The sequence below is a fragment of the Anas acuta genome, chromosome 2 (assembly GCF_963932015.1).
Source record: "Anas acuta chromosome 2, bAnaAcu1.1, whole genome shotgun sequence".
In the NCBI taxonomy this organism is placed as follows: Eukaryota; Metazoa; Chordata; class Aves; order Anseriformes; family Anatidae; genus Anas; species Anas acuta.
In genome coordinates, this window is record NC_088980.1 from 5,889,376 (window position 1) to 5,914,177 (window position 24,802).

Below are 24,802 nucleotides of genomic sequence, written 5' to 3' on the forward strand. Positions count from 1 at the left end.
ATGATTACACTACCATGAAGCATTTGGGATATCTCCACAATTTAGGAAGTGAGAGGGCCAAATCCATCATTAGGTGCCACATTGTAACAGCTGGATCAACATCATCACTTTGTAATACAATTACCCACGAAAAGCAAGCTTTTATTCATTATTCATATGTATGTATAGAGTGAATATTTCTTCTGTCCTACAAGGACTGTATTATTACAGACCTCTGCTTTTCATCAGGCCTCACTCCTTTTCTATGACTTTTTTTTTGTAAAAGCTTCAGGGATACCAATCTATCATGACAGCAATTTCATTATTAGTAGTTTTATGTAACAATACATAAATACATGCTGGTGTGTAGGCAGGGAAAATAGTTACTGGATCTTGACAGCAATGATTAAATAACATCAGTTTGTACCATTGTTGTAACTTGACTGCATTTGTCGCCTTGAAGAAAGATTCACCGATGCTCACATGATGAAGATCTTCTCCTCCCTGCCCCCCCCAAAAAGACCCAATTTCATTATTATCTGATAAAATTAAAAGTAGCTAAAATAATATATATAGATAAACATTTTAATATTTATCAAAAGCCTCTTATTTTCTCTCTACTGAGCTCTACCATACTTCTGTGGTAGATAGAGTAGCTCAGTTTTTTTCAAGACAATTCCCATCTACATTTATAATTACACCAAAGACAGATTACCCCACTAGAACAGCCATCTCAATCTCCAAGGAATTATGAATATTCATCGAATTAGATTCTTTACTGATTTTTTCATGTGAATCACTAAATATCTGAAATGGCAGGGCTAAAATTATTTCCATTAGGAATAAACAACTAGAAGGAACATGGAGGAAATCAAGTACAAAAAATAAGAAGATGGCCAAAAAAACAGTGTAATCTTGAAAAATATTAATAGCAGTTCCATTTATATGAAGTGACATGTGCTTATTAGACATTAAAGCTTGTAATATGTTCCATATCATTAGCTGCCAGTAAAAGCATAGATGGAATTCATATCTAATTCAGTGCTATTTTCTGCCATTTAGTGGACCTGAGAAGCAAGAATTCCCAAATGTAAATGGGAGTTTTTCCAAGCCCATATTTTATGGGCTTTAAAATGTAAGTTTACTGCTCATAGAAAACCATAACCAAACAATTTCCTTTGTTTTGAGACCTGATATTTACATTTGAGTTATGCTACTTTCTTCTGGTGATTTACTTTATTACACATAGATTAGAAATATTTCTCAATTTTGTACATTTTATTGGGTGGATAAATAAGCACAAAACTGGCTAACATGACTGTATTTCATTTTCGTACTCATGTTCCTTTCTGGATCATATTCCATTCAAATGCAAGAAATATGATTTAAGAATTCACCTATGGCAATTCTTTGTTGTCCAAAAATCAATACATATTTTCTTGTTTACATTTTTGTGGACATGACACTAACAACAATTTCACTCACTTTGTGTACAGATATTATGAATAAGATGTTGACTAATATTTTTAAAAAGACTTTCTTTGTTGGCTGTTGTATATGTTAACACATTTTTCTAGATCCCAATAGTTTGTACACAGTTCTTCTGACCCACATAGTGCTCATCAGACTGGATGTTAATCAGTGCTGCCACCTGCTTCTGAGAAGTTGAACCTGGCTGCTCCAGAGAGACGCATTTCAGTGTTCTCTGAAGCAATTCAAAAGCATGCAGAAATGAAAAAGGGTGTAAGAGAGATTCATTAAACTGAAATATTATTTGCAGCAATTTCTGGCAATTTTTCAGAGCAGTTCCTTTTGCATCTATTTTCTGGGCATCCACCTGAGGAGGGGGCACCTGCCTTCACATCACCTTTTCTTGCTCCAAAACAGAGAACTCAATTCAAGTCTCCAACCACCAGATTTATGTCCAAACAGCAGACTACTGGTATTATAGAATCAATCTCTTTCAGTCATTCCCCACTGAAGCTGTTCCATTTTGCATAAATAACATATTAAACAGAGTAGGGATGCAAACCTGACTTGTGCTCCATGGGGAGAGCATGGCCATTGAATTATAGCATCTCTGTATTTTTTTTTTTCTTCCCAATATATTTCTCATATTATGAAGTTATGGTACAAATACTAAAGTCATGAAGGTCAAGAAGGTGACTGAGATCAGCCAGTATGGATTTACCAAGGGCAAATTGCACCTGACCAACCCAATGCCTTCTAGAGTGAGATGACTGGCTGGGTCGGAGGATAGCAGTGGATGTTGTTTGTACATCTTGACCATAGCCAAATTGTTGGTGTAAGAACTGGATGATGACTAGATAATAAAGTGGATGGGTGGATTGTCAGGTCCCACTTGTGGTGATACTGGTGGCATGCCTCAGGTCACTACAGTTCAATGTTCTTATTCATGATCTAGGTGATGGATTAGAGTGCACTCACACTATATTTGCAGGTATTACCCAACTAGGGGGAGTGGTTGGAGGACAAGATTACTCTTCAGAGAGACCTGGACAGGCTGGAAATGGGCTGGTAGAAACTTCACGAAGTTCAGCAAAGACAAATGCAAAGTCCTGCCTCAGGAATGGAAAAACCATGAGCAACTGTGCAGGCTGGGGGTACCTCGTACAAAAGGGTCTTGCAGTACCAGTGAACAACAAATTGCACAGTGAACCCTTGCATCAAATAAAGACTAACACATTGGGCTGAATTAGCAAGAGTGTAGCCAGCAGGTCAAGGGAAGTAATTTCCTCCTCTATTTAGCAGCTGTTAGACTGCATTCCTGGAGCAGCATGTCCAGTTTTGTTTTCCCCAGAAAAAGAGAGGCACTCACATACCAGAACAAGCCCTGTAAAGGATCTCCAGACTAGGGGACTGGAACCTAGGGTTAATCAGCTCGCCTGGTAGTACAAAGCCACACTGTATCAGGAGAATACTTCTTCAGGCTTAATTGGAAGTTACTTAGACACTTAAACACAGGCTTACACAGCCATTTTAAATGCCCCAGAACATCTGACACATCCTCTCTGGGCTGGCATAGGGCCAACAGGAGACCTATTTGTCCCTGAAGCTTTGAGGCTTAATCCAAACGCTATCCAAGTTATTTCAATTTGCTCATGACTGGATTACTGCTTGACTGCTACTAACACAGTTAGCCTGCCAGGCTCCTCCATCACCTGGTACAGTGTAAAGGCTGAGGCTGGAACATTTCCAAGACCTCTGTTTGTATGGGACACACCTTTGCCTACCAGTCCGAGCAGTTTTGATAGCACCGGCATGCTGGTACAGTAACTGAGCAAATATATAAATTGCCTAGTCTTTGCAAGTCTCAGTAACATGACAAAAAAAGCCTATTAAACGTGTTATTCTGTACTGCTATACTGAACTGAGCTTCACTCTAGAGTGAAGAAGCTTTGGAAATACCCAAACTTTCTTTAACAGTGAACATCAATGTGTTATTTGTACTGAATACAATTTCTCTCTTGTGAATACAAGATGGAGCTGGAAACACACCAGCACAACAAGATCAACAAAACTGGATACAACTGAACGATTATCACTGCCTGGTGACTTTTATATGTAGAAATATCCTTATATATGCTTCTCCAAGATTGCAAAATTCAATCCTTTGCAAGTCCTGTCCTTTTATCGAGGTGATAATCATTCAGAGTTTTTATGTATGTTGTACATAAGAAAACTCTGCCTTAACATTGTCATTCACCTTTAGAATTTCTGATAAGTTCTACAGAAAACAGTTCTGAAAGAAGCCAAAGGTCTTTATTCATACTACACAATACTTCTGTCATATTGAACAATAACTTGTACAATGTGCAGGGAAAATAATTGTAAAGGCTACACCCTTGAAGTGCCTGTTTTCTTCACTGATTCAAAAAAGGAACCTATGACTAACTCAGCTGCAGCTTTGTATACCTATATCGACATATCTAAGCGTAATTTAGAATGGTCAGCACACATTTCACCAATCAACGTTCATTTACATAGGGAACTTTAGAAAAGACCAATCCTGAAAGCAAGTTGTAATTGCTAAACACACAAAGAGCTTTGAAGAATAAGCACAATACTCGGCAGAATCTGTCAGTTACATCTCACGTTGTTTTAGTTCCATTACCCTGAAAGACAAATTACATTTCTTTCAAAATTCAATTTCTGCAAAAGCAAAGACCTCATATAGATTTCATTGTGTGAAAGTGCCATAACTGCATTATTTCAAGTAGTTCAAACCTTTGTAAAAGTCAGAATATATTTCTAATGACTTGCCAATTGTCATGTTTTTAATTTCATATTCCCAATTAGCTGTTTCAAATCATGTACTGACTTTATTATAAAAGGATACTCCTCTGTCAACAAAGTATTTTGGAGAACACCTACAATTATACTCTTGGCCATTTACTGAAGACAATACTATCTTATTTTTAGCATCTAGTAAACAATTAACAAAATAAAATTTAAAGAGTAAGATTTCAAAACATATTTGCTAAGAAACTTGACAGCAATTTCCATCTACCAGTTACAGAACAGCCAGTTCTGACTACATCAAAGTGCAGAATGGTAAACTTTGTGTAATGTCATGGATGTGACCAGACAGTCCATATATTTTTCCATATATTTTCTCCATATATTTTCAGAAAATCTTTTAAATGCAGACTGTTTCCTGTTTAACACAATCTATAAATGAAGAGTAATCAGGGAAAGAAATACAGGAAGATGAGGCTTGAAACTCTCCTCAAACTCATTGTATGTTTTCCTCAGTAGGTAAGGATTTGCCTTTTAGTGGAGTTATCTGTAAGATGTGTTCAGAAAGCCTTTTATTCAAGTCTGCTTGCCTCTGGCATGGAATTACATCAAAGTAACTACTCAAAGTAGACTTGATGGAACAGTTTTACCACCTGACCACTATATTATTTTCTCACTGCAGAAAAAACAAACCAAACAAAACCAAAACATAAATATTCTTCCTCATCAGAAAGAGGATGTGGTTTGGATTCATGTAGAAGTATCCACTCGAAATTCAATGAATTTTCTCAGGTTTTATATTAAACACAAAAATGTAAATAATAATAATCTTAAGTACATTTGTTTATGCATTTTTTTTTGTATTATGCTAAAAGTCTGATTATTTCATTTTACTTTTTAAATAATGAGAACTTCTGTCTTGTTATGGATGAGATACCATTTATACACTACTTCTCTAGCTGCTGGGGATATTTTCAGCATTCTGTCTAACGCTTCAACATTTTTACACATCAGCTATAAGAATATTGCTATGCAATATAATTAATTTGTCCTTTCCCCTTCATTTTTTGTTTCTTTTGTTTTCCAGCTCTAAACAACCAGCCAAACAATCTAAAAAAAAAAAAGGTTTAAATGTGTTTTAGTGTTACTGAAATCAAAATTGTTCAGCATTTGCCAGACTGGAAAGTAAATTAGTAAACTCTCCTCCTCTAGAAGTCACATTTTTGAAAAATGAACTATTTTTTTGCAGAAAAACAAATTGAAAAATAATATACAATTCTGATATAGAATGTAAATCTCCCATCACCTTAGATGGGACTTGTGCTCAGTCCTAACTGCTGCTGAGCACTGGGTCACTCCCATGGGAGCTGTAAGTGTTCTGTGTCTTCAGGATCTTTGTATTCCTAAAATTTATTACCTCTAGTAGAAGAAATAGCTACTAGTTAGTGTTTTCTTTTGGGTCTGGAATACTCTTGTGTTGATGTTCTAAAAACACCCATGCAACTAGTCAAAATAAATCTTTGGTGTAGCACAGAATCTACCTCAAGATATATGCATGATAATAGAACTTGATTTCTTGTCATAAGAATATCATAACGTGATCACTACAAATTCTCCTATGTAATGCTGCTGTTCAATAACGTATTGAAGTCTCCAAGCTCTGTGTAAGTTGACAAATTGAACATGAAAACACTGCTTAAGTGTTAAATAAACATGACCTAAATTATCTTTCTGAATAAATACAAACGTTGCAAAAGAGTGGTTCAAGGCAGATTCAATTTTTCGGTAATTTCAGTGACAGCAGTATAATTTTGGTACCTAGCAAACTGGGCAAAATTGTACTTAAAATATACCTGCTTTTATCAAATCACCTCTAGATTTCTTCCCTTCTCCAGCTCTTAATTTAATATGGATAACTGGATAAAATATTGGACTAATATACTGCCAAACTTCTGAGAAGTAATATGTAAAACACGCGGAAAGCCAAACACAAAAGAAAACAAGCAAACACAAAAAAACTTTGCCTATGTTTTTACACCTTTTGTGTGCATAAATGAGTGCCAAGAGACAAGAGAATGAAATATCGGAATGGTTCTGTCATTTCCCAGCTGTGAGTTAGCATTTTGTATTTCACCTGCGGAGATGTTGCAGATGGATGGTTGATTCAAACATAATTAGCAATCACTTTAAAAGTGATTTGTATAAATGAACCCTGAGCCACAGTCTAACTAGTAACTCATTTCACTTACAAGCTCTACCACAATAAGCTGTTCTCAGTGCATGTGTGTTTCTCTAATAGCTTTGTAAAGTACATGGAATAGAAAGGGATAAGAAGCACTGACTTATGAACAACTGAGTTGGGTCAAAACAAAGCCACATCTAGCCTGCTCCCAACCTGCAACAGCAACTCTAAAGCACGTGGTGAACAAACACTATGCCTGGGACAAGTACAAATGATTCTTCCCTCAAATGCTCTCCCAGCCGTCAGATGGTTTCAGCTCAGAAAACATCCTTTGCTGTAGTGGTTTCTGTGTACTTATTGGCCCTCCCTTTATTTTTCTACAGTGAATTTTCTGAGTGCCTACTTGGGTCCAAATAAACTCTTGGCATTACAGCCTCCTGGGTTAGGAAGCTGAAGAACAACTCAGTTAGGTGTTACATGAAAAATCACATCCTTTTGCTTGCTTTGAACCTGTGCCCTCACTGTTTCAACAGCCCCCTTGTTATTAAACTGAAAGAGAGCAAACACTCATCTCCTGACTATGCTCTCTGTACTGCAAATTGTACTTTGTAGTACATCCTTTATTCAATCATTTCTCATCTGAATGAAGAAGCCCTGGTTTACCTATCATAATCATACCTACGAGCATCTAGTGGTACCTTTAATCATTCTTAAAGCCCATTTCCATTCTTTCCCATTTCTACTTTTTTTTTTTTTAAGTGCGAAGACGAGATGCGGGAAAACTATGACTTCATATGGTAATTCAACAATGTCCTCTTTATTATTCTCTATTTTTTTCTTTATAGTTCTCAGTGGGTTTGCTTTTTGGTTATTACTGATTTCTGAAATGACCCTTTGTAGATTCTAGGTCTCAGTTCAGGCTGTTGTTGAATAGCTCAGAGGCCACCATTTCATGCATCAAATTGGTCAGAATTTTTCACCATATGGATGATTTTATGTTTATCTACACTTAATTATACGTGGGATTTTATTTCCTACATAGTTGGTATTGCCTATAGTTTAAGATCTTTCTGTAATTCTGGAATTGTTCCTTATTTTTACTGTTCTCAATAATTCCATGATATCAGTATAATTTGTCATCTCCTGCTATCCCCTTTTTCCAAACTTTGGAGAATATGAGGGAAAGTAGGGTCTAGTTTTTGCAGTACCTCATGGATGATCTTTCCAAGCAGTGATCATTTACTCCTTTCTTCTGTTCAGATACTTTATGGTATGGTTGCATAGTTTCCTTAAAAGCCCTTGATAAGGCTTTTATAAGGGACTTTTGGAAATCTAAACAACCAGATCATTCCTTCCTGTATGTTTGTTAACCCCTTTGGAAAATACAGCAGATTTGCCAGACAAAACATTCCTTTATCAAAGGCATGTTGACCCTTCCCAAGAATGTAACACTCAGGTATCCACTAGACTTATTTTTTATTATGGTTGGTTAGTAGGTGTGCTACAGACTCTGGCATCCATTTTTGGCATGTTTGAAGAAAGATTTATTTCTATTATTTGTAGAAATACAATTATGTGGTAACTCCACAGCGTTTCATTGTCCCATCTATTATAAAAGACATTTTGAAGAAAATTTAAGCAAAGATATAGTTGTGTAATAAGGTTCCCAAATATGTGTAGCAGGAAACACAGTAAAATGTTTAAGACAAATTTATTATTTCTAAATATTTGCATGCACTTCTACCACACACTCAGTAAATATAATGCACAGATCTGCAATCCCACGTTGGAAATTACACAGGGAAAAGTGACTTAAAAAAGGCTCCTAAGAATATCCTGGTCAAGATGAGCCAGTACGTATGGCTTTTGAGTGTAAATAACTATTGAAGTGACAGGGAATTTAAGAGCTTCACTTGGAAGAAAAGGCAAAGGATAGAGGAAACAGCTTTTTTATTACTCTGTCTTTATGCATCGCACTGGAACCACAGGAATTATGTGGATGGATCATTTGGAAAAATGACATCTCAGAGGTTCAAGTAGTAAGTACCAATTAGTTTAACTAAAATGGATGTTTATATACCAAAATGAAAGTACCCATGGATGAAATATATCTGGCACTTTAACTATATTAACATAGTATTGCTTCAAATCACTACTATTACTCTGAAAACTTTCAGAACTCTTCTATTATTGAAGATTAAGACTAAAAGGCAGAATCAGAAGAATTCATCCTTAGTAAAGCAGAGTGGAACAGATGAAATTTCAAGGGGAACGGAAATATCACCACTTCTTAATAATTACCTAAACACAAGGCTCCACAGGCCTTGAAAATCAGCAACACTGGATCATTGATTTGCTTCTTCAGTTCCAAGTCTGCAAATTGGCTCAGCTAGTGGAAATACATTTCTTGAGCATAATAGATAATATATGCCTACAGGTAGGAACGGCACAGAAACACTTTCTCTTTTGAAGTGTGCTAAGTGTGTGTTGGTAAAACACATTATCGGTGTAGTGAAAGAAGAAGGGGTAATGGTTTTAAACTGGAAGGGGGGAGATTTATATTTAGTTAGATATAAGGAGGAAATTCTTTACTCAGAGGGTGGTGAGGCCCTGTCACAGGCTTCCCAGGGAAGCTGTGGATGTCCCATCCATGGAAATGTTCAAGGCCAGGCTGGATGGGGCTTTGGGCAGCCTGGGCTGGTGGGAGGGATCCCTGCCCATGGCAGGGGGTTAGAATTAGATGATCTTTAAGGTCTTTTCCAACCCAAACTGTTCCGTGATTCCATGAAAAATAATAATGTCGTTATGGACCGTAACATTTCTTCTTAGAAAGAGCAGTCAGGTGTTGGGACGGGTTGCCCAGGGAGGTGGTGGAGTCACCGTCTCTGGGGGTGTTCAAGGAGAGGTTGGACGTGGTGCTTGGGGACATGGCTTAGTGGTGACATTGGTGGTTGGTGGTAGAGGGGTAGTTGGACCAGATGATCTTGGGGGGCTTTTCCAGCCTTAATGATTCTGTGATTGTGTGGAGTATAATTTTTAAAAGGTGGTCAAAATGAGAAGAACAGAGAACTATTCATTTACTTCCCTGAGATTTACGAGTGTACGTAAAGAAAAAAATAAAATAAATAATAATAAAAAAATCCATCCCTGCCTTCCCTCCCTCCCTCAGGGGGCGCCTCCCTCAGCGGCGGGGAGCCCCAGCCCAGCCCCGTCATGGCGCTGCCCGCCCCCAACAAAATGGCGGCCGGGCGGGAAGCGGCGGCGCTGGCGCAGCGCGGGGCGGCCCCGCCTCACACCGCCCGCCCGCCCGCCTCTCCCCGCCGCCCGCTCGCCGAGGCCTCCGCGGGGCCGGGCGATGCTCCCCGCCGACAACTCTTGAGCCGCCGCCCGTCCTGGTGGGCATGGGGCTGGGCTCGAGCTCCGAGGTCCCCGACGGCGGCGCCGAGGGCTTCCACGTCCACGGGGTGAGGAGGAGGCGGCGGCCGCCGAGGGGATGAGGGGAGATGGCCGGGAGGGAGCGACGTGTCGGCGGCTGCCACGGCGGCAGGGGAGGAGCGGCGGCTGCCGGCAGGTCCTGGGGTCCCCCAGCCCGGTGGCTTCCACCGGAGAGCCCCAAAACTTCTTGTCAGGCTCCGGGGCTCCTTCACCGGCAGCGGTCCCTCACTCCCTGCCGGGTTCCCTGCACCCGGGGCCGCTCCTCGCAGGCCGCCCGTGTGGCGGCGGGTTTGCCGTAGCCTCTCCCTCTGCAGTGTTGTTAAAAGCTGTTAAATAAGCCAAAATAAGCCGTGCTTGCATTTAGCTGCTGGTTTTCTTCCCGCTCCATCACTAGTTTGTGCTTCCCGGCGTTGTAAGATGTGCTCGGGGTACCGGTATGCTCGCTTGATTTGCTTTTGTCAGCCTCCTTCACTGACTTAATTCTGTCAGAAAAGACTGTCGGTCATAAAATGTTCCCCCTTTTCTGTTAAGTCCACAATAACTGCTTAGTTGTCTGTTGACTGAGTGATGAATGTTGGATTTTGTGACCTATGGTGTGCAGGAGGCAGTCTGCTTTTTATCCCCCCCTCTTACTCCCTTTTTTTTTTTTCCTCCAGGCATTTCATGCAAGTTTTGCCAGGGTGTCATTTAGTTTTGAAATCTACTGCAGGCTTTTTTTGCAACTTCCATCTCCATACAATAATCTGCATGGCTCTCAGACATCTGGACAGGTGTCGTGAGCTCTGTAATAACTTCCACCTTCTTCTTCTCTACATTTTAATCCTTGGTATATGATAGTTTTATTGTAAGTCTTCTTGCATGTTATTTAGAATTGGAGTGTAGACATAACCTTTTTTTTTAACCTCGTAGCTTGGTTCAGTGTAATGTGGCAGTTTGCTACTGATGCGCTTTATGGTTGTGGTGAAAGTTGATGCTTCCTTCACCCATTGTGGTTAACGTCGCTTGTCTTGACTGTTTGACAATAAAGCATGAATTTTCACTTTTAAAGTTTCTGCTGAACTATGCTAATATATGTATTAATCCACATAGACAGCCATGAGAGTAGTCCCAATACAGATTCAGCTTTATCTATTGAATAGCGAAAAGGTTTCCGATATAGCATGAGACCAACTACAAAATGTAGCGGTTGTGCCTTTGTACATGAAACTTCTGAACTTCTTGGTTTAGATGATGTGTGGGTTGTAACTTGGCCACTGAAAGCATGGGATGGCTTTCAGGACTCAAATGTTGCAGGTTACAGGCTGTACTGTGGCGTTTGCGAACAGTAAAGCAGTGTTAGGATGTTTGCAATGGTTCCCTTAGCATTAAGTTGCTTTGCTGCTACGTTTCTAAGAGGATATACTCTGCATATATCAAGTTGTTAGCCATGCATTTGTAGCATACTCTTCTAACTGTTCCTATTCTAATGTGCTGTAAGTTGTGGGAAGTTGTGTTTATGTAAAAAACCATACTCTCCAAGAGCTCAGGCAATTAGTAGCATGGAAGAAAATCCCCAAGCAGCACTTGGAAAACTAAGCCCTTCTCCAGAGTCTTCAGTACTAGTTACTCCATGCTTTGCACTCTGCATCGCAATGCTTTTTTCTTATGTGGTGTTCAGAACCTATATTTGGCAGCTTAATTTGGCCACCTGTTGTTCTTAGTTCTATAAAAAATAAATTTACAATCGTGCTTCCCAAGGTCTGTCACTTGGTATCTCTTTTCTGGTTCCGTCAAAAGTAAATATTGAATCAAGTGTAAAGATTAACACTGTGTCACTTAATGTAACCACAGAGCCATGTATAGTAATAAAAAAAAAAACACCTGTATGCTTTGCAGGTTCAGGAAAACTCCCCAGCTCAACAAGGAGGACTGGAACCTTTCTTTGATTTCATCATTGCAATAGGACACACTAGGCTTGTAAGTATTTTTTTTTTTTTTTCTTTCCTGTATAAAGCATGGCTATTATAATTATGAAAGGTAGAAGCCAAAGCTGTCAGAATAGAGAAAGCATGTTGTATTGGACGTGGATATGGTATTAAAAAGGCAAAGTAAAACGTGGTAGTGTTTTAAGTCTTTTCTGCCTGGATACGAATTTGATGAAAGAGCCTTTAGTCACCTTAACTTCTTAACAGATTAACGCTATATTTATGATATTACTCATTCATGCGTATTTTCTGCTGCAAGGTGATTATTGAACTAGTGAGCCAATGGTAAGAGCTTAACATTTGTTTAAGCAAACCTGTTTCAAGATTTGATAAAATACGAAAAAGAATCATTAACGGGAAGAAGAATGCCATGTGGCCAGTTAGCTCATACTTTAAGGCTGGTAACGCAGTTCTGTATGGTGCGTTGCCAAAGAAGAGTTGAGTAAACTTGAATGTATTGTTTTGGTTAATAAGGCTCACAGCTCTGGCTGTGTGCTTCATCCTGGCTACATGGAAGCTGAATTCATTGTGTATTCGTGCAGCTATTTTTCTGGACATGCTCAGTATAATGGCAGATTTTGGTGGAAGATCAGTCAATCTGATGACATTACAGAATAATTGTGGTTTGCTAAGATGCTCCCAAAGAGTCTGTCCTTCCACAGCCAACTTGCAGTGATTTTTTGAAGGGTTATGGAGTAAGGATTGGGATCAGGCATGAAGTGTTATTGCTTATTGTTTTGATTGCATAGTTAAGATTTAATATTCCTATGTTACTCAGCAGCAGTTAGGAAGAAAAGGAAAGTAAGTGATGAAACTGAATAGTTGTAATTACTTTCATAGAAGAACATGAGCTGACAGTACTGACATCTTTCTATTATTAGAAAATTGAACTGCTGGTTCTGATCTTAAAATGTAGAGTTTAATGACTGTTTTGGTTCTTAGTATTCTAATTCTGCCACAAGTGTGATGTCTGTGTTACGGGTGCAATTAGAAATGTTAAGCATGTATCTCTCTCTGTGCTCTACAGAATAAAGAAAACAATATGTTGAAGGATCTGCTGAAGGCAAATGTTGAAAAAGCGGTGAAGCTGGAGGTGTATAATATCAAAACAATGAAAATAAGAGAAGTGGAGGTGGTCCCCAGTAACATGTGGGGAGGACAAGGTCTTCTTGGAGCCAGCGTGAGGTTCTGCAGTTTCCAGGGAGCCAATGAACATGTGTGGCATGTTTTGGTGAGACACAATTCTTTGTCCAACAAGTTGTCTAACAAGCTAAGAACAGGATGTAAATTGCCATTTGAAAACTTCCTGCAAGATACCAATATACTGTTGTTGTTGGGACTGTTCTGCATGAAGCACAAACATTGAAAAGGTTTCTTACTATTCAAACCTGAAACTTTTTAATACGGCTTTTCATTTTCTGTCACATGAAATGTGCCAATTAGTATTTGAAAAAAGTGGTAGTTCCTGCTCTGAGATGTTCTAGGAATGTTTTCATAAGGATTTATAGATAAAGCATAAGAATTTCACCTGCATCTTCATGCTGAGTACAGTGAACTCAGTTGGTGGCTTGTTAGTTGGTGCTCATACAACTTTGTTTTGAAGTTATTTAAGAGTAGTTTGAGTACGGAAGTGCAATGCTGAACGCACAAGAAGTGAACACGGTCTTGAAAGCTCGTCTGAGCCATTTGAACAGGGACACGTTGGTAACTGTTAGTAGTGCTATGAAGAAAATTAACTACATTCCAATCAGACCACACTGACAGTATGATGGGGAGAGGGCTGCTTTGTGTCTTACATTGAAGAATCAGTGGCAAAAGCAAAAAAGGATTTTGGTTCAGTTGGTGCCTCTGTTGGCTCAATTTCATCAATGTAATATTCTATATATAGAAAGTACAAAAAAAAAAAAAAGACTTTAAATTAAGAGGGACAGATGGAAGTGTAGAACAGCTTAGGTAAGACTGACCATTTTGTTATGTTTCTGTTTGTTAAAAAAAAAAAAAATGCATCTCAATGTCTTTTGAAGTATCTAATTTTGAATTGGTAGTTTCTTGGTCTTTTTTTTTTTATTCAGCATATCCTACAAGACCTGTATGTAAACTGTTCAAGATTATTTTTTTTGTCCCATAAACAAAATGCTCTTTCCTTCTGTTGTTCTTAGAGTTAGCTTTCCATTTTGATCTCTGGGTAACTTATTCTGCTGTGAGCACAGATGATGTGTCATTCTTTCACAGGATGTTGAACCTGCGTCTCCTGCAGCTGTAGCTGGATTGCAGCCATACACTGACTACATTGTTGGATCTGATCAGATTCTACAGGAGGTAGGGTGCATGTTCCTTCAAGCAGTGATTGTTTTCGTGCCTGCCATGTTTATGTTGTAGGGTTTCTCTTATATCTCTAACTGCTTGCACATCAAACGTATGGGGGATAGTATTGGGGGATTTTGTGAGGCTAATGTTTAGGAGATGCTTAAAGGCTGAGGTACCTTTTTTATTTTTATTTTTAAAATCTGATTATTACAAAATGATGCCCCTAAAGATCAAACAACACTAGAAAATTTTAGTCCATCTTTGGGTTTTTACTATCTCATGTTGGAGTAAATGCCTGAAATGCTAATTTGCATCCAGCTCCTCATCTTACACATTTGAGTTTAATAACTACTATTACTTTTTTCTTAGTCAGAGGACTTCTTCTCACTGATTGAATCCCATGAGGGAAAGCCGCTGAAGCTGATGGTTTATAACACTGAAGCAGACTCCATTCGAGAGGTAGTTGTGACTCCCAATGGAGCTTGGGGTGGAGAAGGAAGGTACTGATCTCCAGACTGTCACTGGCTGATGACAGGTTATACACTCGCTTTAATTGAGCTCCTGTTAAAAAATATCGATTCCAGCTTGTTGTTTTCAACTTAAGCCTTATTTCCTTACATTTGTCACAGAAAAATGTTCATTCTTCCATTTAAAAAAAAAAAAAAAGAGAACTAATGATTAGGCATGTTCTGGATCTAACCCTGTTTGAGTTGACACTGATGGCAAAACCTGTGTCCACTTCCCTGATAGCAGATTTACTAACTGCATTCTCACACTCAAGCATTCAGTAAATCAAGAACAAAATCCAAATCAGATCAGATTACATGTTTTGTAAAGATACAGAAAATAGTTAATCAAAAGCTGAGCTACATATCTGTTAAATATCAATTGCAGACCTTGTGTACTGTAAGTAACTGAAATGATTTTTACAGGTAGGTATTCCTTGCTATAGTTTAAGGACTCGAACTCTTTTTGCTTTAGAGTCAGAACTCAAAACACTTCCTAGCTTTGTTAAGAACACCTTTTCTTAAATCCTGTTTTACTTTTCCTTGCACAGTTTAGGATGTGGTATTGGTTATGGCTATTTGCACAGAATTCCAACACAGTCTTTATCAAAGAAAAAGCCGGAAAGCAAACCACCTTCACCCTTACCAGAAGCTGCAACTCCTACACCATCTACTAATGGTTACACAGAGGTATGTAAGAAATAAGATTGTATCTATGCCACGTCCTCTGGAATTTCAAAGACTTCAGCTTGTTTTAATATTAATAACACAGTGTATTTGAGTACAGCACACAGTTTTGCTTTAATGAAATGGACTTAGGTGAAGGGAAAGTAATGCCAAGCACATGACAGGAAGGATACTGTGAAAGATAAATTTAAATTCCTTTTGCCAAGCTTTACTGTTTATTTCCTCAAAATTCCCTCTGGTTTTCCCTCCATATTCTTCATTGTAGTTGGGTATTTGGATGCAATTACAGATATTCCATAGTTTTTCATGAGCATTGGCTGAAATACATTTTTGACAGATACTTGCTGTTTTGATGACATGCATACAACACCTGTGTCAGTGAGAACCGCAGTAGAATGCCCTTCTCACTCAGAAATAAAATGCACCTTCAAGAATTAAGCATCAACTGCTCTTCTATGAACACACTGTCTTAGAAAGGGTACATTGGAACCAGTCCTAAACAGCAGTGTGATGACTGGGTTCAGGATCAAGTTCTCTGAATTGATGTACTTGGAGACCGAGGCAGAACACTGTCATAGGAAAGTTGATTTCAGGTGAAACATGCAGCATAAAAAGATGTTTTTCCTTTTTATTATGTCATTCCAGACTCCATTGTTGGCAGCTACTTCTCAAAGTGACGCCTCTGAAATAGTTATGAACTTGGATCATTCCACAGGGCAAGAAATGAGTGGGTATTTGCCAGAAAGCTCACTTTCTTCTCCCCCGCCTCTCCAGAGAGTTATGGATCCAGGTATGTTTTATTGTGTGCTTTTTCCAGAATGCCTTGCCCCTTACCCGAGTCCCCTGAAATTCTTTAGATGGCATTTAAGTAAGGTCTTAAAGAAGTTTGAGACTTAAATGCAGAACTATGAGCATCGATGTTTTCCGTAAGTTTTTTTGACTTCATGGGGTTTCAGAGTTGCATAATTTTGATACTGTGAGCTTTACCAAGGTTAAGATTCTGTAAAAGTTGTTCCACTGACTTGATAGGTTAAATTCATTAGTGTTTATCTAATAAATAACACAGAGTTAAACAATTTCAATCTGCATGTAACGTATCTTTTTGAATCTGGAATTGTGTGTTAATCTAAAACGGTACTGGAACACTTCCTTTTTTCAGGATTTCTAGACATGTCTGGTATTTCGCTTCCTGAACTCCCTGACTTAACGAAAGTGTCCAACGTGTCTTCATCTGCCTCCTTCACCATGCCAACAGTAGACACTTTAGTAGGCACTGAAAAGTTTATGTCAAACAGTGAACCTTCTGCTTATTTTGGTAAGTGTGTTCAAGACTTCAAGGCCTCTGACCTAATCTCTAGAATGGCAGCTACTCATGCCTGATCAACTGTATTATGATTTTGGGAATTAAGCTGTTTTTAAGAAAAATGAGAAAGGAGATTTGGCTAAAATTAGATGATTATAGCAGCAGCAATCAGAAGTGGGCAAAAAGTAACAGGCTTCTTTTTCTTTTTTTATAAAGTTGTAGAACATCTCTCATTAATTTTAAAACGGTGATGATCCAAATTAACCTGATCGTAAAAGTTGGTATTTCTAAATTCTGTGTAAATAAGTCTTTGTACCACAGGCTTGTATTCACAATTCTAAAAGCAGAAAAAGAGGCAGTCTTAATAATGACTTCTCCATCTAAAACAAAACAATTTCATATTAGGGATGCTCTTCCATGCATAAGCATGCAGTAGGCCAGATGGCTAAATATCTCTTAAAATTTACTGCATCATCAGATTTTATGGATTTTTGCAGAACTGAGTAAAAAACAGGTCATGTGTTTTGCAGCTGTGAATCTGTGTCATGTTCCTCCTGTAAGAGGTATCTCACTCAAGGTGATGGTCTAGATATGTGGTAACAAGAGGCATTGTTTTTTGTTAGCTGGACAGGTTTTGGTGTTCATCTGTTTTTGTTTAACTATTTTTTCATTTTCCAGAGAATGCCACAACTCCAAACCCTGAAGATTTGATGATGTATTCTGAAGCCTCAGCCAAGCAGCCTGAGTTGGACCACCTACTGCCTACAGCTTCCTCTTTGCCTTCATTTACTCTTCCTAATGAAATTTCTTCAAAAACAACACTAGGAACTGATTCCAGTAACCAAGAAACAGTACTCTTAAACAGTTTTGAGAGCTCATTATCCACTACTCTGACGAAACCTGATGATGAAGAAGCATGTGAACAGAAAGAGGAGGAAGCTGCACAAGGTCATGAGTGAAATGGATGCTTCTTTTGTTTACAGATGGCCATATGCTGTAATCCTACAGCTTGGAGTATTTTTCTGATCTTGAAAGAATTACAGCTGTTCTATTTTGTTAGCGTAGACAATAGTATAAAAAACAGAAAAGCATATTCAGACAAATACGTATTCTATTGTCTTCTCTAATCATTGTTTAATAGATGATCTGTGTTCAAACTCCTTTGAAATGCTGTCCAAAATCAAATGAAAGGCAAAACTAGCGTTAAACCATTTGGAGACCAGAGTCTTCAGTAGAGCTGAATACATCTTGGTTTTTGTAGTGACAAAGGAATAGCTTTTCTTCTGCTTTTCTATTTATCTAGTTACTATTTTCATACAAATCATTAAGACACTGGAATAGAACATGGTGCAGCAACACTAAGCTTTTTTGTAGCTTTATTTTGTTTAAATTTGCTTTTGAGTACCTTCTGAATGCGTGTTACATAGTGAACAGCAAATATGAAATGAACAATGAAAAATACGGTGTTTTTATATGCTGTAGGGCCATGATTTGTCGTGGAATTTGAAATCCGGAGTGAAGGTATTGCTAATCAGTAGTTAGTGCAGCTAATGTGATGAAAATCCTCAGTAAATTAAGGGAATCAGGTACATCAGGTATAATCTATGAACTAATGTATATGTAGATGAAAGGCCAGTGTCAAATTCCCTTCCTCCCCTTCTCGTGTGTTCCTACACTGCACCCTATAGAGTTCAGGATGCAACATGACTGACTCATCTGAAATCTAGTAACCATGCAGGATGGGGAGTTGCAGTCACACGGGGTTGCCTGCAGCAGCTCAGCTTCAACAAAATGGTGTAGATGAAGTAGCAACACAAGAGGGGTCTCAGATGAGTATAACACTTGATAAAATTTGTCCTTTATATTCTGTAATCTTTGTGTTAGTCTTAAATATTGTTTTGCCATAAAATAGGTCAGGATGGTCAAAACAGCCTCTTCTTCCTGCTTAGAAGAAAAATACCTAGGCCCTAGGTACAGATAGTAGAATTAAAGAACTTGAAATTTAGTCTGCGTGGTCTGGGAAAGAAGTTTGTTATTTACGTACTGCTAAAATGAAATTTATTTTCTTCCCCTAATTGACTGATAGAAGAGCAAACAGACAAACACTAAATGTAATTTAATGGTACGTTTCTGAGACAGCTAGGACATCTATTGATTTTTTTGTTATTGTTTGTTTAGGGCTGGTTCTAGCAGTATGCCTTTATCAACCCTGTTTTTAAGTTTGTAGCAGTACACTTAAGTGATGCTGTACCATAAGCAGCCTGCTGAAATTTCAGAGCAGGAAATGTCAAAATTAATTTCAAATGTCACAGGAATAAACAGCTTAATGGTTCAACAGTCTTTGTCTAGCCTGCTTCATGTTAATTAATGTGGGGAGGTGGTTTCTGTTTTTGAAGACTTGATTCCTTTTTCATAACATTTAAAGGACAATTGTTTAATATGCCAGTTTGGAAAATCCTGAAGAGTGTTAACCTCTAGCAGTAGTGTGTTAGATTCTTGTAATAGAGAGCACTTAAATGACAGAGCTAAACTAGGTGAACAGTAACCTCCAACCCAATTCCTTCTCGCTTGACAAACTCTAGACAGTACCTGCTGAGTGCTTTGTATCTCCTTGTTGAAATAAAGAGAAATGAAGTATTCTTTTACTTGTGGGTGCAGAAATGAAAGAGCTCAATAATTTAATATAACCTTAAAAAAAAAAAGAGAAACTTCGGCAAGGCTGGTGCCAAATCTTGTGCTACAGGGGACAGCATCCAGTTGTCCTGGAGCCCTAGGCCTGCTGCCTTTCCTTCCTGCTGCAAGCACAGCCACCCCACCTGACACAGACAATGTGCCACTTGTACATTCACTGCTCCTGATTTTAGGAAGGGAGTATCAGGGGAAGTCCAGTACCATGTTCCACTGCTATAAGAAAAGTACCTCACAAAGCCTGTGAAGAGAGGCCAGTTGCAAAAGAGTAAGTATTTAATCTCCATCTGGAACAAGTAGAGTGGAAGACAGAGATAATGTTAACATGGCTTGAGTGGTCTACTTTTATGTTGTGTATTTAAAAAAAAGAAAACCTACAATCAATCAGGTGCTGTCCCAAACAACTACTGCTCCCATTATATATGGCAGCTGTATATTTGGGGGCATCTATTACACCTGACAGTGGTAGTTCTTTTCAGAGACAGAAGGATTAGCTCAGCAGAGCCATGTGGAAGGCAAAACAGAAAAAAGGGGGGTTATTAGCTTAATGTACCTTGTATGAATTTTAGAGCTTGGCTGCAGCACAGCTGGGGCTTGGTATTGCCCCAGACAACAGGATAAGCCTCCAGACCTGATTTGCTCCCTAAATAGTCAAGTCTGAAGCCGTGAGTCTGGCAGATGCTAAATCCAAAGAGGCCACCAGGAGCTCAAGTGTTAGAGCAGGATTAGGTAAAGCTCTTGTTTTCATCTCCACTGAGCCCCGCCTCTCACAACCTGAATGAGCCAGAGCACCTGGATCAAGCAGCTGCTGGGTGCTTCAAGAAGCTACAGGATCCTCCTTCCACCCAGATACAGCTACTCAAAGGTGTGAGTGATCTCACCAAGCCTTGCTCCAAGTGTGGCTGACTTCAAAGGGCAGTAGCAAGCCCCTCCCTTCCAAAGTAAATTGATGCACAGGAACTTCAGGCAGCATAACCCTGTAGTGGAATGATCCCTGCACTCAAAACTCACCATCTGAAAATAAACATCCTAGAGATAAACCTGCAAATTTTCCTAACAACAAAATGGATGCATAATTAATTCCAGCTAAATTTGAGAATTAAGGTATTTAGTGACCTGAAGGTGAATAGCTACTGAAAAGGATTGTGGAAATACCAAAACTCTGACAGCAATGACTTAGTTCTCCCCTTAAAACTTTCACAGGAGGTTTGTCCATCTCCTCAGTCTGCGTGACTCTCCTGCTAGGGTATGTTTAGAAGCATCTGACTCAAGATACCCCACTTGACTGAATTCCTCTCAGCTGTAACTGAGCAATGCTGCAGCAGGATAGGCTGCAACTGAATGGAGATCCCAGCACTCCTGTACACACTGATGTACTTGAATTAGGCACTTGCAGTGCTGAGGGGTTCAGAATGTAACTTGGTGTAGCACCAAGGCTTACAGTACTAACTGATTAATCACAGTACTCACTGATTAAGGGGGTAAGCAGCTGTTCAGCACCCACTGTGCTCCAGCAGCACTGCTCAATTTCTTCCAGCTGCTTTCCAGTTCTGTTGAGGAACCTCTCAGGGAGATATTAATTCAGAATTCTTTCCAAGCCCCTACTATTCCACATCTCTTTTCATTCCTGGGCAAATGTTTTTCATCTCCATTGCCTTTGGCTGTTCTTACATGAGAGCAGGTACAAGTTACTCATTGCACTTAATTGACTGTGGTAATCTGTTATTTCCTGGGCACTGCATAGACATCTACACATTCTTCCTCTGCTGTCACCTTAATGAAGCACTCATTTGCACTGGTCCTGCTGTAAGGGCAATTACCCTGGGTCACCCTTCTCTGTTTGACTATAACCAATTGAACCAACAAATCCTAAGTCACTTTTGCACCATTTCTGGCCATGAGGTAGGAACTACATCATCATTTCTGGTCTTAATTTTAGAAACACTGAAAAAGTAGTGCTCAAAGTTACCACTAAAGCCTTCAAGTAGTTCTCCTAAAATGATGTTCATGCTTCAGCTGCAATTACTGGATCACGCTCTCCTGTTTTCAGTACTACTCCACAAAAAATGTCACCTGCCGCAGTAAATTTCAATGTTCTTCCTCAGGACAGATTATGTCGCTAAATAATCTATAAAATCCCTTCCAGTATGAGCTTGGAAATTATAGAAACTTCTATAAATCAATGGCCTTTTCTATGATTCTGACAAACTGAATCTCTCTCTGTTCATAATGCACCAACAGACTGCAACTCTCGAGATTACTCCTGAATACCTACGCAGAGCCTCTCACATTCTTCCCTTCAGAACTCATACAGGCAGAGTTCAGAAAATGAGATGAAATTTAAAAGGGAGTAGCAAAAAAAAATCCTTAGTTGACACTGTCCAAGATGGGTGCTAGCAGTTTCTGGGAACACATCTGGTCACTGAATTACTGCTTCCTCTGGGAGCAGCCCAGTTGAGAGTGCCCAGAGCAAACACTTTGAGTATAGTGTACTGTCATTTGCAGCATCAAGCAAACCAATTGTGATTTCCCATTTGTCTCTTCCAGCACTAACCTTCCTACATCCAGAAAACTCAGTGTCAAGAGCTACTTGTAGCAGGGCAATCTTTTCTGTTTGGTACACTGGTGTTAGCACACCCTATTTTCGTGGTACAAAAGGAAGCACTGCCCATGCAAACTGCGTTACTTGCACATTCTGCACCTCAACAGGATCTCAAAGCCTGAATATGAAGGGTTGCATGTCTGCTAAATTCTTACATCCACCCACATTACAAGATCATCTTTAAGGGATTTCATTAAGGCACTACAATTACTTCAGCCATTCCATTACTTAAAACTTAAAAGTACTTTCAAGTCCTCTGTAGTACAAGGGTTAAGTAGCAATGGTACAAGCTCTAAATTTCTGTAAGTGATCCAATATACAAAACAACTTTAGACTGTTTTAACTAAAGCCTTTTATTCTATACAACTGTGAAAACATCATTTATCCTTCTGGCATTGCAGACTCCTTTGTCAATCTTTCATGAACTGCAGTTTTGGGATGGTTAGGGGGAAAAAATGTTACAACCTTGGCTGATTTCAAACAGAATTATTGGGAGCAGTTACAATGTATACAATGGGACAGCAAGACAAGAAAAAAAGTCTTGAAAGGAAGCACAGACCTTTGCTATTAATAAATACACGTCAGGACAATTCATCAATAAAAGTTACAGTTCTGTTTAACCATTGAATTCACAAACACCACTAAAAATGTGCAGATAGCACAACTGCATTGGACTGAGCATACATAGAACTAGGCCTTAAAAACTGAAACTGACTCTTTCAAAAGATGGATAAAAGACAGGCTAGCTTAGTTCTGAACCACATCTTTTGTTTAAGCAAGGATCTTGTTTAGCTATGGTTAAGAGTGCAGAAGGTAATGATTTGATTATTTTTCAAATAAAATACAATGAAAAATATTTTTGTTTAACCAATATAATCCCAGTAATATAATCTATTGGGACTTTCTTTAGGCCTCAACCTAAATCTTGATAGCAAGACACAGGAAAGGCAAGAGCATATGTCTCCTGAAGAAACTCAAATATTATAACTGCCCTTGGAAGGCACTTGTGCTTCTGCTTCAGAAAGTCATTTTTATATAATTTCTTTATGAGGATTTGTAATTTCTCCTGGCTACAAATGGTTTTCTGGGACAGTCCCACATTTTCCCACCAAAAGCTGAAATGCCTTTCCCTCCCTCCCCCCAATAAGTTAAACTCTATAAAAGACTACTATGAGTCTACAACAGCCACAGATTTTCAGAAATAGCAGTGAAAAAAAGATTTGCATACATCTACAACAAAAGAACTGCATATAAAACTTTTGAAAAAAAAAGAATAAGTATTTTTATATCACAAGTATGAAATCTGCTATGAATTTTCTGAAGTTTGACATCAAAACACATGGAGTTATTTTCAGAATGGTCTGAAGTTTTAACAAAATGTCATATAGTTTTGGAGCAAAGTTACCAAAAGTTAGACTACTGTGTCCTTAAAACACACATTGCAGGAACTAGTTATATATATATTTAAAAAAAATCTCTTTAGGTTGCTGCAAAGCATGTTCACTATTATGATGCACAGCATCATTGGACTGACCCTGCTACAATATTTATCTAGTGTTCTTATTCTGCATGTCAATAGCTCTCTAAAGCAACGCTTGAACCACAGTATTAACACAAGTCTAATGTTAACCCTTCAATTGCAATTAAATGGCCCAATTCTTTCAAGTATGCAATACCTATTTTCTGTTCCTTTTCTTTTCCAAATGCCTTTAAGTGACAGAAATGTTTTAGTAACCTGTGAGAGATCACTGTAGGTACTTTATGAACGGAATGTATTAAAATACCTGGTGTGCAGTTCTGAGTTACATTGCGAACACAGCTACTAATATGGCCAAAATGGTTTCATACCAAGCATGAGCAGATGAAAATATAATGTTATGGAAAAAAAAAAAAGCAAAAGGAGAAAGCCAAAGTCTGCACTGGATTATCATCCATTCTCTGTACACCTCGCACAATACGAACCACTCAGGGACTTCCCATCTCATTGGCTGAGACTAGGACAGACTTTAGTTTAAATCATATAGACTTTTTTCCTCTATATTACAGATCTATTAGTCACTTCAATTAAAAGTATACTTTCCGTCCATACTGAGTCATTAGAAGTCTCATCTACCTTAGGGGTTCAGTGGGCTTCTATAGTACTACTCTTGGAACCAGCACAGTATGGTCAAGTAAATGAGCAACCATTTGTGTCCACCACTCCCCTCACGTTGATTTCTGGCGATAATGAAGCGTCAGGTCACCGCCACTCTTCCAAATGAAGTGCTTTACAGTTCGAAGGTCCATATTCGGATCCAAAACCTGAATAGAAAGAATTCATCTTTTATTCCACAATTTGTATGTTTTAATCCACAATCTGCTACATTGTCAGAAATTCAAGGATAAAACACTCTGGCTGGGCAAAACACTCCTATGGGTGAATGGCATCAAAGATAAACCATGCAAAAACTCAGATTTTTCAACTACTGAGTAAACCTCTTGCATTATAGAAAGGTTTTACCAACATAACAATTTCATTAACAACCACCTCTTCAATATTTAACCTCCTAGCAAGCAGCTGACAGTAGAGTCACAGAGCCCAGAGTCACTATTCAGCCTTCCTACACCACTGAAAAAGTAAACCCGTCTCAGAAACAGCAAAGTTTGGTCTCACTTTCTGCAACTGCAGCATTGTGGCATTTTTTTCCCCCAGTTACTATTACACTTACTAAGCAATCAATGATTCTGGACAAATTTTAAACACTGTTAGAAATGTATAATTAGGAAAATTACAGAAGTGGTATAAATGTTCTAAAAACGATCACTTATTTATTTAACCTGACTTGTACTGCAGAGAGGTACAATGGAGGATAGTCCTTTATGACTATCCTGACTGCAAAAAAGTCTAGA

General features: G+C 38.7%; 2 protein-coding genes across 4 annotated transcripts in view; one reads left to right on the forward strand and one right to left on the reverse strand.

Moving 5' to 3' along the window:
- The first annotated feature begins 9,672 nt into the window (after positions 1–9,672).
- Positions 9,673–19,268, forward strand: GORASP1 (golgi reassembly stacking protein 1). Its single transcript, XM_068673362.1, has 9 exons — positions 9,673–9,885; positions 11,732–11,812; positions 12,848–13,051; positions 14,053–14,139; positions 14,497–14,627; positions 15,185–15,323; positions 15,966–16,110; positions 16,480–16,635; positions 17,302–19,268. Exons 1-9 carry the CDS (start codon positions 9,823–9,825, stop codon positions 17,580–17,582), a joined length of 1,287 nt encoding a protein of 428 aa, XP_068529463.1. The 5' UTR covers positions 9,673–9,822; the 3' UTR covers positions 17,583–19,268.
- Positions 17,301–24,802, reverse strand: part of WDR48 (WD repeat domain 48) — a 30,883-nt gene continuing 23,381 nt past the window's right edge. For all 3 annotated transcript variants that reach the window (XM_068673360.1, XM_068673359.1, XM_068673361.1), the window contains exon 19: positions 17,301–24,214. In XM_068673360.1, coding sequence (XP_068529461.1) covers positions 24,119–24,214 — 96 coding nt within the window. In that variant the 3' untranslated portion in view covers positions 17,301–24,118. The remainder of the gene's footprint in view (positions 24,215–24,802) is intronic.